We start from the raw sequence: 14,558 nt of genomic DNA, 5'->3' as shown, positions 1-14,558 counted from the left end.
AGCCGAAACTTAGGCACTTTCGAGGGTAGGTTCGGCGACCGAAACTCCCCTCCAAAGCCGAAAGTCCAAACTTTCGGGGCGAGTTTAGGCGGCCTAAAGCTGCCTCCAGGCAGGTTCGGCGGCCGAAACTGGCTTCGGCGGCCGAACCTGGCTTCGACGGCCGAACCTGAGCTCTTCCAAAGGGCAGAACCCAAGCCTCACAAGCACATCCAGCCACCCCAAAACCTCTCAACTCACACCAACATACACAAAAGCATGCATAAACATATTTTCAAGCATATAGGGGCATAAGACTAGCCTATACCCCAACAAGCATCACATAATATACATTTGAGCATAGAACTAACATAAACCCTAACATTCTACATCTACTCTAAAGCATGCATCAAAACCCTTAACCCCTTCTTAAAACTTACTTAAAACTTACTTAAAACTTACTTAAAACTTACTTAAAACATGAAAGAAGAGAAGGATCTACACTTACCTCTTGAAGATCGAGAGGAGATGTGATCCCAAACTTGGAGATGTGGAGGAATGAGCTCCGGGGGTCTCCAAGCTTCAAAACTTGATCTTGAGCTCAAAAATCTTCAAAACCAAGTAAAAACTCATTAAAACTTGAAGGGATTGAAGAAAAACAACAAATCGACTATGGAATGGCGAAATCTCACCTATGCCCGAAAATAGAGAGAGAAAACTCGCTCATTTTCGGACAAGGGGCCTTTTATAGGTGGCTGGCCAGACCACCTTCGGGGGCCAAAGGTGCCTCCGCAAGAGGCCAATGTTCGGCGGCCGAACCTGACTTTTTCCTTCCTTGGTCTTTTCTTTCAAAACTCAATTTCTTTCTTCGTAAAACCCATAAAACATGTAAAAACATTTTAGAAAACTTTTATTTTACCCTTCTAGAAGGCTCCAACATCCGAGAAATTCTGGATTCCAACGGAGATTCCGCCGGAAGGTAGGAATTCCGGTGCCGGGGTCTAGCCGGATATTACATCTTCGAATTCCTAAGGCCGACCCGTAACATCTTCTACTTAATATGAACTAGAATAAGCTCATAACATAAACTTAAAGACGCCAAAGAAGCACATTTAAGGCGGTTCATCAGGTTGGTCAGACGCCTCCTTCCTGTCCCCCGCTTCAACATATCAATTGTCCTTAACGAGTCGTTTATCATTACAATAGGCGTAAGTGGAAGTGCAATGATTATGCAATTGAGGCATCCTAATAGACCGGTATAACGAGCCTATGGAATAACTAATGAATTACAACTGAATTGTATCGCAATTGGTGCATTGCGACCTTAATGCTTTTTACTGGTTGGTTCCATTATCGCAAAGCTGCTCCAAAATTGACTTGATTCTAAGATGTAGAATCTATATTGAATCACCACTTAACGGGACTACTAAGACTTGGGTCTCTTTCTTGGACAGGACATAAGTACATATATTTTTACCAATTAATCAATTTCTAAACATTGGAGTGGATCCTAAAGAAATCTCACTCCCTCGTGAATTTTATGTTGATCTTTTGACTCAATTTTATCTCATTTTTTGCTGAGGAAGCAATCCCATTTTTCACCTTGAATTTGATTAAAATATTTTGACTTTCTTACTTTTCATAGAGGATTAGATCCCATTATTGAGGGGTTTATGGCTAACTGATACTGCACCTACTACAATTTTTTTCACATGTACAAGACTAACGGGACATTCATCATAATATAAAAGATATCTTAGAGGCTCATAAAGATGCAGGATAATAAAGGCCTATATGAAATCCTAACAATATAACATGTTCAATTATGTAATATAAAAGATATCTTAAAGATTTATAAAGGTCTATACAAAATCCTATCATGACATGTTCAATTATGTATTAATCTAGTTATATTAGGTTCTTTAACTATTATTGTAGCTTATATGTATTCCATGCTCCATTACGATATACCTATGTTATTGTTCACACGTGGCATGTGAATTGATAAATTCTCATAGATGATGTTATGCAACCACTTTTGCAGTTAGAGACTATTATCCAACTATACAATGCAATAATCTATTAAATAATATTTTTAATATCACAATACAATTATATCATATATCAATTCGGTAAGTATATTTTTTTCTCCTAAAATTTATTTTATTAACAACATTGAATTTAAAATTATTTTTCTTTTTATCCTAATTTTAATAATATATTTTTTTCACTATAAAATGAAAAATTTCTCATACTAATCTAGATTCTAGACCACATTTGAGCCTTATCTTATCACATGCCTTGAAAATAATAGCATCTTTATTTTTTTTTTTTATGAAAATTTTAGAATCAAATCAACAATCAATGTTGTCTAAAAACATTAATTCCAACCGATTAGTCAAACTGAATTAATTTACTTAATCTAATTTAATTCAAAAATTTTTTATTATAAAAGTTTCATTTGAGTGATTTTTTATAAAAAAATTAAAATAAAATTTTACAAATCTATACATAATTTTATGAATTATTTTAAATTAAAAAATTATTTTATTTCAAATAAGAAAATTAATAAAAAAATTTAATTAAATTAAATTATTATAAAATCTTTAATTCCAAAATAAATAAAATTACTCACCTCCAATTTTTTGTTTAAAGTAAAATATAATTTGGTATTTACAATTTAGTAAAATCAAACATTAATTTTTATGTTTTTAAAATTTAGCTATTTGATATTTATAATTTTAAAAAATCAATACATTAGTCCATGTGGAGAAAAGAGTATAGTTAAAATAGAGAAAAAAATATAGTTAAGTTATTATAATTATATTATCTTTCAGTGCTAATTTATTATATATATCTAAAATATAAAAATCAAAATATATAAAATTTTTGAGAGTAAATTATAAATTAAATTAAAAAATTACAGGGATTAAATTGCTGATTTCTAAGAATATAAGAGTAGTATAAAGATTTCACTAAATTAAGGAATTAAATTATAATTTATTTTTTTTTAAAAAAATATTATTTAGTTATTATGATATAAAAAAATTTATTAATTAATTTTTTAGTTTTAAAAAATATATTAAAATATTTTTAATATTTTAAAAAAATTATTAATTATTTTTTTTATTAATTTTTGTATTTTATTATTTAGTTTATATTATTTTAAAATTTATTCATTAATTTTTTATATTTTTTAAAAATTTATTCATTAATTTTTTATATTAAACCTATCTTAAATTTTTTTATAATATTTAACGTTAAAATTAAGGAAATATAAACTAATAAACCAATAAATTTATAAAGACTAAGTGATTTTTTTTTTAATCTTCTCAAAACGAATGAATTTATGCAAACTACGTCGCTTGAATTCATTTCTTCCGGCGGCCGGCGCTCTCTATCCGATCACTCCCCATTCAAATTCCTCTACAAGTAATCAGGTTTTTGCGTCTCCAATACAGGTGCGTTTTTCACTTCTTCTTCAATTGAGAGCTTAACCTTTATTGCCGATTCACTTCTGTTCATCTTTAATTTTCCAACTTGAATGGTTTTAGATTATGAAATTCTGAATTAGGATGGTTTCTGATATAGAGAATCTCATGATTGTTCCAGAAAGCCTCATGGAGTTGCTATAGGATCATATTTGAGTATGAAGAACTTGTTTTCTTGTTTGAATACTTATCCATTAGATTAGGTAATTAGAATTTGTGGCGTTAGATAAATTGTAAGGTGCTAGCTGTATAGAGCCATGTTTGTAGAACTTGGTTTTTTCGTGTTGTCGCTGCTCTGCTAAACTGTAGATTCTGAGAGTTGGGCATTTGGCTTGATTTGCTTATCTTTTCTTTCATTGTTTGGAGAGCTGAAGTTTCCTACTTGGCTTTTCCAAAAACCTTTTTGTTTATTGTAGATAGAATTGTTTCATGTTCAAGGTCAAATTTTCGTTTTATTTGATAAAAATATGCATCAAAACATCGGCATTCAAAATGAAAAGAAATGGGTTTCAACACTTCCTAAATGGCATCTCATTCCCAAGATTTAACACTTTATGAACTGTTCTGGAAGTGTATGGCCTAGTAGGCTTCACTAATTAGAATGTGCCCAAGACTCAGATTCAGCAAAATAGTCAATTTTTGGACCTCTTGCATTTGACTTGAGCATTGTTTTCGCCTCTGCAGGTTTGGTTGACTGTACATAAGGCTGTCTGTTTTCTTCATACAGACATTGTTTTCTACAAATCATTAGCTATGGCTTCAAGTGAATATATAGTAGAGGGTTCTATTTCTTCTCTTATCGATTCATTGAATTCTAAGCAGCATGGGGATTCTCTTTCACCTGAAGAAATAGCATGGGTTGATTCTTGCTTGGTTAAAGATCCAGAAATTTCAGATAGTGACTGGAGTTATATGAAAGATGCCTTAATAGAAATCCTTGGTTTACAACCTGGATCACAGGAGTTATCTGCACCTGGAACTGATGGCTTTCCTGGAGGAGCTGCCATTGAGATGCTTGATTCTGCTGAACCAGAAATAGTCGAGTCCTCCGGAGTGACTGAAGATGGTTCTATACAAATCAACAAAGAAATTGAAACAAGTAGTGATGATTTCCCAATCAAGGAGCAGAGTGGCAATTCATTATCACAACATTTTCAAGAACTCTCAGAAACTTCTCTGGGAAATGCTTTTCTGCCAAATTACGAGGAGGAATACCTAAGAATGAGTGAATCCATTGATTCAGGACTTGATGTTGGTTCTTCAACAGATGAGATAGAGCCATCAACTGAGAATATCTTTAGGATCTGGGATTTGAGCATTCCATCAGAGGAAGATCAACTTGTTAAACAGTTGAACAAGGCCCTTTCAGAAAGTAATGATATATTGATGTCATCAAGGACTGATGATATAGGAGCGTGGAAGGATTTTGAAGAAGAATCAGTTGTTGATTTAATTGCTGGCATTGCAGACCTGTCTTTGGGTGTCCATTCTAACTAGAAGAACATGTTAACATCTACCTTGTTGAAAGGTTGACACTAAGGGCCTATTTGGCATTGCCATTAGAGCTGAACAATTTCTTAACAACATTATTTTGAAAATATTAAAAAATAACTTAAAATCATTTTTGACATAATTTAGTTATAAGGATACTAAAATAGATCTAAAATGGTGCTTTTCAAAAAACACTTTTTGAACCCTTGAATTCGATGCCAAACACCTTCTGACAGTTGCAAGGCATTTGGTGATGCTGTACTGGAATGGAATGAATCTTTCTATCATACGAAATGAAAAATATAATACAATTGAAACATGAGTAAATTACAAACTTTCATTAAATTAAATACCCAGGAAAATGATCCTCTCTTTAAATATTTTGCATTAAGATTCTGTATGGAGCACATCTGATAAAAGCTCAGATGTAACACCTTACCTCGCCTCACCTTGCCTGCATAGAGACTGAAGGCAATAGTTCTTTGTGAAGAATGACAAGTGGCTCCACCACAAATGATGTACAAAACATTGAATCAACAAAGCTTCTAAGTTGTGAAGGGAGATCAGCCACGCATCACTATAGTACCAAGCTTGCAATTTGGTTGGGGGAGGGGGGGATTCAGGAAAATGGACCCAACCCAATGATACTTGGACCCACTAATGCTTATGTGGCATTGATATTCTTGATCCAATCACATGGAGTAGCTGATCTGGCAAGCTCTCTGCCGTTGACATGGATGCAAAATCCATCAAAAAACCATAACCATTAATCAAATGAAGCTAGAAAACAAATATGGGAGATTAGAGCCTCACACTTGCTTTCTGGAGGAATCTATGAAACAACTCTTATTGGAATGCTCAGTACATCACTGAGTTTGATGCATTTGTCCAGTTTTCTGCAAGAAAAAAATCTGATCTTTGGGACACAAATTTCAAATTATTTACGAGGTGAGAATAACACCATCCATATCAACCACCGATACTCTAATGCCAACTCTACCATGCTATCATCCACGTGGCGAATACTCATTTGTAGACTCACCACAGCCTCAAATGTGACATCTTATGATAACACAAAAGCCAAATATAAATACAGTGACTACATATGCATTTACGTGGTAAAGAGGCACTAACTTAGAAGAATAGCAGATAAGATTGTAGAGTATTTTTAAGGCCTCTATCTTCTCAAGCAAAAGCTAGCAGCAGAGCAGAGCCAAGAAAGGAAGAAAGAAAAAAAAAATGGCCTCAGCATCACTTCTCAAGTCCTCACCAGTTCTTGACAAGTCTGAGTTTGTGAAGGGCCAGTCCCTCCGGCAGCCTTCCGCCTCCATTATCCGGTGCCACCCCACTGCCCCCTCTGCCCTCACCATTCGTGCTGGCTCCTACGCTGATGAGCTTGTCAAGACTGCGGTATGTTATTTCTGAAACTTTTTCAATCACTCTTAACCAAACTTGAACAGCGCTTAAGAAAGGAAAATTACTATTCCGTCACTGTAAAATGGAGAAACCTATTAATTATTTCGTAAGTTTTGAGAAATATACTAAAATATTTATTAATTAATCTCCAATTAATTTTCACTATTAAATATTGTAAAAAATTTAAAATATCTAAATATAAGAAATTAATTATCTTACATATAGTAAATAGTAAATTTTCCACTATGGGTTGTGGAAAACTAAGAAGAAACTAGTTAACAAGCTAGAAATTTTTTTGCCTGCTAAAATTCCTTGATGGGTTTTGTTCCTTGGGCATGTAGAAAACCATTGCATCACCTGGACGTGGTATTTTGGCCATGGATGAGTCCAATGCTACCTGCGGGAAACGTCTTGCATCAATTGGATTGGAGAACACAGAGGCTAACCGCCAGGCCTACCGAACCCTTCTGGTGACAGCTCCTGGCCTCGGCCAATACATTTCTGGTTCTATTCTCTTTGAAGAGACTCTCTACCAATCCACCACTGATGGCAAGAAGATGGTTGATGTTCTTGTTGAGCAAAACATTGTCCCTGGTATCAAAGTCGACAAGGTAAAGTTCAGTTCGTATGTAAATCATACATAAATATTAGAACAATTTTATATTGAAGATGATTGTATTGGTTGAACAATGAGAACTTTACAGGGTTTGGTGCCTCTTCCTGGTTCCAACAATGAGTCATGGTGCCAAGGTCTTGATGGTCTCGCCTCCCGCACAGCTGCTTATTACCAGCAAGGTGCTCGTTTCGCCAAATGGTATGAGAAATCTGACTCTCTCACTTTCATTATACATATACTGAATCAAATATTTGAATTAGTTTCTGATAGAATTGTTCATAACACAATGGATTAGGCGTACTGTTGTGAGCATCCCCAATGGCCCATCTGCTCTGGCTGTGAAGGAAGCTGCCTGGGGTCTCGCCCGCTATGCTGCTGTTTCTCAAGTATGTGTCTGCATTGCCATTCTTTTTTCTAATCTCTTATAAAAAATATATATGTCTGATTGAGGAAATTTTGTTGCTGGGATCTGTAGGACAATGGATTGGTCCCAATTGTGGAGCCAGAAATCTTGCTTGATGGTGAGCATGGCATTGATAGGACATTTGAAGTAGCACAGAAGGTCTGGGCTGAGGTTTTCTTCTACTTGGCTGAGAACAATGTCATGTTTGAGGGTATTCTTCTCAAGCCTAGCATGGTTACTCCTGGAGCTGAATGCAAAGACAGGGCCACTCCTCAGCAGGTTGCAGACTACACCCTCAATCTCCTCAAGAGGAGAATCCCCCCAGCCGTTCCCGGAATCATGGCAAGTGCCTGTCTCCTTTTATTTATCTAGGCTCCGTTCATTTCGCAAAAATTAAGTTATGTACGATTGACGGTGAACAATTTGATGGTGCAGTTCTTGTCTGGTGGACAATCTGAGGTTGAAGCAACCTTGAACCTGAACGCCATGAACCAAGGTCCAAACCCATGGCATGTGTCCTTCTCATATGCAAGAGCTCTCCAGAACACTTGCCTCAAGACCTGGGCTGGCAGACCTGAGAATGTCCAGGCTGCTCAGGAGGCACTTCTTATCCGTGCCAAGGCCAACTCACTTGCTCAGCTTGGCAAGTACACCGGCGAAGGAGAATCAGAGGAAGCCAAGAAAGGAATGTTCGTCAAGGGCTACGTGTACTAAGCTACAGAATGAAGGTTGAAGGAGAAATCAAATGCAAGATTAATTTCTCACTGTGTGTTAAAATGCTTTATAGCCTTGCAGACTATTTTTGTTCTTTGTTATAACATGTACTTTTAGCCACCACTTAATAAGCCATTTGCTGATGAGATTAGTTAGTGTGTACTTGATATGATGCACCATATACTGAAATGCTTCATTTTGTTTAATCATCTCTAGTCATATTCTATATTAAGGGGAAAGTTAACCATAGCGTCCCACATCGGCAGGATAAAAAATTTGTAAAAGATTTACGATAACTAATTTAAAACTATTAAATAATTTGAATTAACTATTTTAGATTAGATGAAAAATAAATTTAATAATTATTCAAGTCAATTTTAACCAGGCTAATTACAGTAGCTTGAGAGAAATTCATAGACACAAATCCAAGTTAGAAAAGTTTACTAGCAAGTCAAAAAGTTAGCTGTGAGTAGTTTGATCAGTCATGTAGCTAAAGCAGAAGGTGCTGAAATAGATTAGCCAAAGTAGAGTTTGATATGGATCAACAAACAGAATGGCTAAGTGGGGTTTATTTAGTTGAGGCATTCTTCTTGAAATGGGCAATACAAATCCTCATCTTTTGGCAGGACCTCATGTCCATGCTTTACAAAGTCCAAGAAGGCAAAAATTGCTGAGTAACAATGAGGAATGGGACCTTTTATTGATATCCTCAACACATAGGACCAGCAGATGCTTCAAACACTGCCAAGCCTCAACAAATTTAAGTTCAAATCCTACTGCAACCCAAGTGTTAAAGCATAACTAAATTCAGGAACTGAAAATTTTAAGTTTTCAGAAAGTGCTATAATTCTACTTCTTTATTAAACAATTTTTCTTAACTTTTTCAAAAGTTCAGCTCTTTAGGTCGTTTGGATCAAACAATATAAGAAAGAGTTACCTTGCTTTTTTTTTACCCTTATTACTGTTCACCTCTCAAACTAGAGCGTTTAAGTAACTTAACCCCATATCAAATTAACCTAATGTTCAACCAGCACTTGCTCTTAATTTAACAACCGTCCAGAAAGAGGCACCATAGGTTAACCGGCGGATGGCTTGATGATGATAACCACACCGAAGCAAGCCAGGGCAACAGATTTCCATCAATTGTCAATGTTCCTTAGTGGCACCCGTCTTGTAGGAAAACCGCCAAGGGGCCGTGCGATCATTAACTAAGCACATTGTGGTCCACTAATATACGAGGCAGGAATTATAGTCTATATTAATCTCATAACAGCAAAATTATACTCTTATCATTTTACTTGTGAATCCTGCTATACAATTTGCTCCTTAATCTGATAGACGAAGTTTAGGTTAAAAAAATTCCATCACTCAGAGGAGAAAGGTTATGGATGGGACAAGAGATTCAGTCGGCACGCCGAGTGGATTAGAAGATAGTCAGACATGAACATAGCATCCTCCGCAGATTGTAACGTTATTGGAGGTATCCATTGAATTTGTGTACATTTATCAGTTTGATGTCAAGTGGTGAAAGCAAATTCATTTGATGTTGAAAAAAAAAAATTGTCAATTCAAATGAAACACAACCACTTTATTGAATATAAAAGCAAGGACCAGCAGGCAGTGGGTGTGTTCAGCCAGTAGATGGATAACACAGGCTATCTTGCTCTAGATATACAGGACGCAGTTATCACTATCTAAACAACTTTGCACAAGGGATGAAAACCTAACCTAAAGAAATTCGAATAAGAGTATAACGCAGGCCGCTCTACTCAACTTGTCATAAGGCATCCAAAATTACCTGCAGACACAAATTAGAAGTATGAGAGAGGAGTCCACATTATTCTGAGATGGTAAAGACTCTTCAACAAAGTGCAAACACATGCACAGACCAAATGATATGCTAGAGATTAATTCTCCGGGCAATAAAGTCAAAACTATGAAAAAATAAGACCGCACCTTGAACACAAGACAAAGTACGAATGGCGAGAGGATAAACCAGAAACAGCACAAACAAGTAGAAGAAATCTCATGTCCCACATCATATAAATTGGGGTAGTTGATTTGATATTCAAACAATTCTACCAATTTAAATGCGTTCTTCAACAATCACTCTCCAAATCTAGTCAAATTGCACTTTATGATGAGGATATACTCATGACTAACATTTCCTCCATTTCTCCACAACTGCACATTACACTAAGTCCACTTTTGTTCAACAGTTCTACTAGTATTCACTCTAGAGCGACATTTATTGGTTAAGGCCTCTAGCAAATGCCTTCATTGTAAAGCTAATAATACACTGTTATTCAAGCTCACATTACATCCTTCTTCTTTTCTTTTTTTTAAAAAAAAAAACAAATCCTGTTCATCAAGAAGCCCACATATCCGCAAACACATAAGTCAAGCACTCTGAAAATTAACCACTTAACGAAAACAAAAACATATGAGGGTATCTGCAGAATATGCACTTGCAAACAATGCATATTCACACAGAACTAGCTGTAGACCTATACAAGTGGATAAAAGAAGACCCGAAAAATCTCAGGTTGTTAATTCTGTCCATCAGCCAAGCTATAGTCCCCTCTTCAATCAACAAACAATTATCAATGACAGAAGATGTGAAGACTGTTTTTAAAATTCTGTTCAGTACCTGAACCACTGTCTTCAATCCTATTAAGCAACTTGTTATCAATGTCTTGGAACTTATCAACAAAACTAAATGATGCATATTTTATCTAATATCTAACCTGACATCTGAAAAATGTGAACAAGTGTAACGTCCAGGAAAGGTCAATGAATGAGGCAGTGTAATCATCCAGCATAACAAACACTAAATTCTGACGTCGATCTGAACCACAAGCAGTCAAGCATATTATCGAGATGCAACTGTAAAAATTTACCTTTTCAAGCACATGAGCATCCTTCTGAAGTCAAGCTTAATATCAAATTCTTAACATTTTACAATCAGTAGCTTCAAGTTTTTGATAACAGGTTATGTCTATCCATTAGTTCAAGAATTGTAATTTCAAAGCTAGCTCAAAGCTTTCCTATGACATCATCCTAGTTTAAAAATAACAAAAGGAAAAAAAAAAAATACATAAGGACCAGACTTGATCAATTACAAAGTATGTAGATTAAATCTTGCTTACTTTTCATGCTCTCTTTTGAAGGACCCAACCGGAACCACACTTGCAGATTCATGATTAGAACTGCTCATAACATCTATACCCTGTTCCTTCAAACACACAAAACCGAGCAGCTTTTTTAAGATGTAAATCTCATGCATAAAACTACATTTCTTAGCATGCATATGAATGTGAAGTCACAGACTGAAAAATACAAACATAATGGTCAATGGAAAAGGGTATACCTGGTTAGTAGAATTTTGCCCGTGTATCCGCTGAGGTCTGGCATTAAGATCGATCAATTTATTTTCAATCTTACCATGACTGTTATTCTCCATCACTGGAATGGGAGATTCTATGTGATTTTGCTTACTGTCTCTCATGACGAGTTTAGGTGGCTGATTTTGGTCCTTCCTTACTTCATTTTGATCAAGAGGTTGTTGTCCGAATTCATCCAGATTGCTAGGCTTATCCCCTGGAAACTAAATCAGACAATCAAAGAGAAACATATTAATTTTGGGAACCTTCTTTACAGAAAAGATAACACCCAGCTCCCAGTCCAGAGACACAAACCTCAACTCTCTGCCTCAATAGGAGATATCTTCCATGGGTTCTTTTACCACCAACATGCACAATCATATCACATTGCAGACAGAGGGAGCTACCATCTATCTCACAGTAAAAGAAAGCTACATGCATGTTGCAAGAGAAGCATAAAACTCAAACACTTGAGCACAATTAAAAGTGCATATCCTTGCAAAAGCAAAACTATTAAACGTTAAAAACCTATACCAGGTGCATTTTCACATATGTCACAACGGGGCACATCACTAGGATCAGCAAGCCCAACGCGTACATGTCGACTAGCAAGCTTGTTACACAAATGGACCTGCAACTCCAGAGCATAAAGAACACATAATCCAGTACCTTTTTTTTGTATTGAGTTAAAAAAAATACTAGAGAGACCTGGAAGAAAAGTTCGAAAATTATACAAGCAGACCCTGGATAAATCATTATGAAAACAGATAATCCACTATCCACATTTAACTAAAAATAAATGAGTGATAATGGGTAAATCCACACTCATCAGTTACATTAGTCCCCATTGCCATAAATCAATCTCCCACCGCAACCCCAAACAATCACGATGAAAATTTGAACTCATAACCTCTCAACAAATGTTTCAACCATTAACTCTAAGGTATCCCTTTAGAGGCATTAAATGGCTGAATCACATAAGGAAAAAAAGAAAAAAAGGGCAGCCTAGCAATAAAAGATATAGTAAACACCTATTTTCTTCAATTTGATAAAAGGTCAACTGATGTGATCACATGCTAATAAAGCCCACACATATTCCACAAGAGATATTCAAAGTTCCAAAACTTCACGTGAGCAATTTGAGAACATTATTCCTAGAGTTATCCCTAGGATAACGTGATTATCAGATTATACTTGTATTCAGTTATGCAAGCAAATACTGTAGGTAAAGAACAGGAGATTCAGAAAGAAATTCAGAAACTCTTTGATTGTTCGTATGTTTTATTCAGGAAATTGATGAAAGGGAATTATATTTGTACCATGATGCCCCGAATCAAGGATCCATACTTATATTGACTAAGACGATATCATAGAAAGTTCAATTTTCTATCATTTCCCTCCAGGTTGAAGGAAGCATTAGGTGAGTTAGTTCCCTCCCTTTCATTTATGTCATCCAAACAAAAGAAATTAAATTGATTCCTTTTCTTCCCATTTCCCCTCAGTTCCCTCAAAACAAACAGAATATAACAATCCAATTGGTAACAGTTACTTCAAGCTTTAAAAACATATGAACCATATCAACTCATTCAAAATTTCCACAAATACACATCTAAATCCAACTGTCCACTTCGATAAACTTAACCACAGATTCACTAATCAATTTTTTTTTCAATTGAAGGAAAACTACCTTCTCGTCACAAGAGCGGCAAAGAGCGGCTTCGTCGGCGGCGCAAAAGAGGATAGCGGCGGCGCTCTCGCACACGTCGCAAAGCGTACGCATTTCTGTTTTTTCCTTATTTTATATATAAAATGACTCAATAATTTAGTCTTTATTCTTCAATCTGCGCAATAAACTGTTGGTCCTTGCTTCTCTTGAACGCCATTTCAGTGGTTTGCAGAGTCTTGAGTAAGGAAATCAGAGGAAGATTGAGAGAGAGAAGAAGAAGAAGAAGAAGAAGCAGAGAAGATGGGAGGAGAGAGAAGAGTGGAAGTCGTCTCTTCTGGAATCTCAGGAACTGGGAACAGTTTCGGGCTCTGTTCTGTCGTATCTCTCCTCACTACTGGCTTCTTTTCCTCGACACGTTTGCTTTCTGATGAATCCAATTCCATTATTTATTGTAAATAAATAAAATGGTCACTTGATATAAAGGGAGGATAAATTACATATTCATCTTTGAATTTAATATAATTTATAAATTGATTTTTTATTTTTAAAATTATATAATTAATTTTTTTAATTTAAATTAAAAATTACTCTATTTATTTTTATTATTAAAAATATAAAAATATTTTTATTTTTTTTTAAATTAATTAATTACACTTAAATTTTTAATTTTTAATATAATTAATTAATTAATTAATTTCTATATTTTTAAAATTATATATTTAAATTTTTATAATTATTGGTTGATCTCATCTATTATAATTTAAATATTTTAATTTTTTATTTAAAAAAATACTTAAATTTCTATAGAAAATTTTAAAAAATATTTATAATTTTAATTACTTTTAAATAATATTAAATAACTTTAAATAAGTTATAAGTTTTTATAAAATGTATTTTAAAAATAAAGAAAAGTAATTATTTATTAATTTTAAATTAATATCTATAATAAATAAAAAAATTATAATTTTAAATATATTAAATATAAAAAAATTTAAAATTTTAATTTTAAAAATATAAAAATTGAATCAATAATTATGTTAAAATTTAAAAATTAAAATATAATTTATAAAATATAAATTTTTATGAAAAAAATTTTAGTGTTTATAAAAATATTTTAAGTATTTAAAATATTTATTTTATTTTTTAATCGGTTAATTAATATAAGAATTTTTAATTTGAATGAAATAATTGTATAAAAATTTAAATGTTTGAGTTTAAAAATATATGTACTGATACATTAATTATGTTAATATTTAAAAATTAAAATATAATTTATTTATTTAAAAAAATTTAATAATTTATTTATTAATTTTAAAAAATATATTAAAATATTAAAAAATTATTAATCAGTTTTTCATTAATTTTAAATATTAAATATTTTATTATTTAATTTGTATAATAT

The 14,558-nt window shown here is 33.8% G+C and overlaps 3 protein-coding genes across 6 annotated transcripts; 2 read left to right on the top strand and 1 right to left on the bottom strand.

Moving 5' to 3' along the window:
* The first annotated feature begins 3,317 nt into the window (after positions 1 to 3,317).
* LOC110612824 lies at positions 3,318 to 5,052 on the top strand. 3 transcript variants are annotated; one of them, XM_021753639.2, is made up of 2 exons: positions 3,318 to 3,437; positions 4,152 to 5,052. In XM_021753639.2, the coding sequence occupies exons 1-2, from the start codon at positions 3,318 to 3,320 to the stop codon at positions 4,962 to 4,964; spliced, it is 933 nt and encodes a 310-aa protein (XP_021609331.2). In that variant the 3' UTR covers positions 4,965 to 5,052. The 3 variants fall into 3 exon arrangements, with proteins under 3 accessions (XP_021609331.2, XP_021609332.1, XP_043811756.1); XM_021753640.2 differs by lacking the exon at positions 3,318 to 3,437 and adding an exon at positions 3,463 to 3,670; XM_043955821.1 differs by lacking the exon at positions 3,318 to 3,437 and adding an exon at positions 3,467 to 3,623.
* A 1,011-nt stretch (positions 5,053 to 6,063) lies between these two features.
* On the top strand, positions 6,064 to 8,313 carry LOC110612823 (fructose-bisphosphate aldolase 1, chloroplastic). The gene is made up of 6 exons (XM_021753638.2): positions 6,064 to 6,368; positions 6,716 to 6,985; positions 7,079 to 7,188; positions 7,286 to 7,376; positions 7,466 to 7,735; positions 7,829 to 8,313. Exons 1-6 carry the CDS (start codon positions 6,198 to 6,200, stop codon positions 8,105 to 8,107), a joined length of 1,191 nt encoding a protein of 396 aa, XP_021609330.1. The 5' UTR covers positions 6,064 to 6,197; the 3' UTR covers positions 8,108 to 8,313.
* A 1,343-nt stretch (positions 8,314 to 9,656) lies between these two features.
* LOC110612825 (B-box zinc finger protein 19) lies at positions 9,657 to 13,591 on the bottom strand. Of its 2 annotated transcripts, none has more exons than XM_021753641.2 (6): positions 13,178 to 13,591; positions 12,025 to 12,121; positions 11,806 to 11,921; positions 11,478 to 11,714; positions 11,257 to 11,342; positions 9,657 to 9,905 (listed from the first exon to the last, which is right to left on the bottom strand). In XM_021753641.2, exons 1-6 carry the CDS (start codon positions 13,268 to 13,270, stop codon positions 9,902 to 9,904), a joined length of 633 nt encoding a protein of 210 aa, XP_021609333.1. In that variant the 5' UTR covers positions 13,271 to 13,591; the 3' UTR covers positions 9,657 to 9,901. The 2 variants fall into 2 exon arrangements, with proteins under 2 accessions (XP_021609333.1, XP_021609334.1); XM_021753642.2 differs by having other exon boundaries at positions 11,257 to 11,336.
* Positions 13,592 to 14,558: the final 967 nt, after the last annotated feature.

Source organism: Manihot esculenta, chromosome 4, assembly GCF_001659605.2.
Source record: "Manihot esculenta cultivar AM560-2 chromosome 4, M.esculenta_v8, whole genome shotgun sequence".
Taxonomy (NCBI): Eukaryota; Viridiplantae; Streptophyta; class Magnoliopsida; order Malpighiales; family Euphorbiaceae; genus Manihot; species Manihot esculenta.
This window is presented reverse-complemented; position numbering and strand designations above follow the sequence as displayed.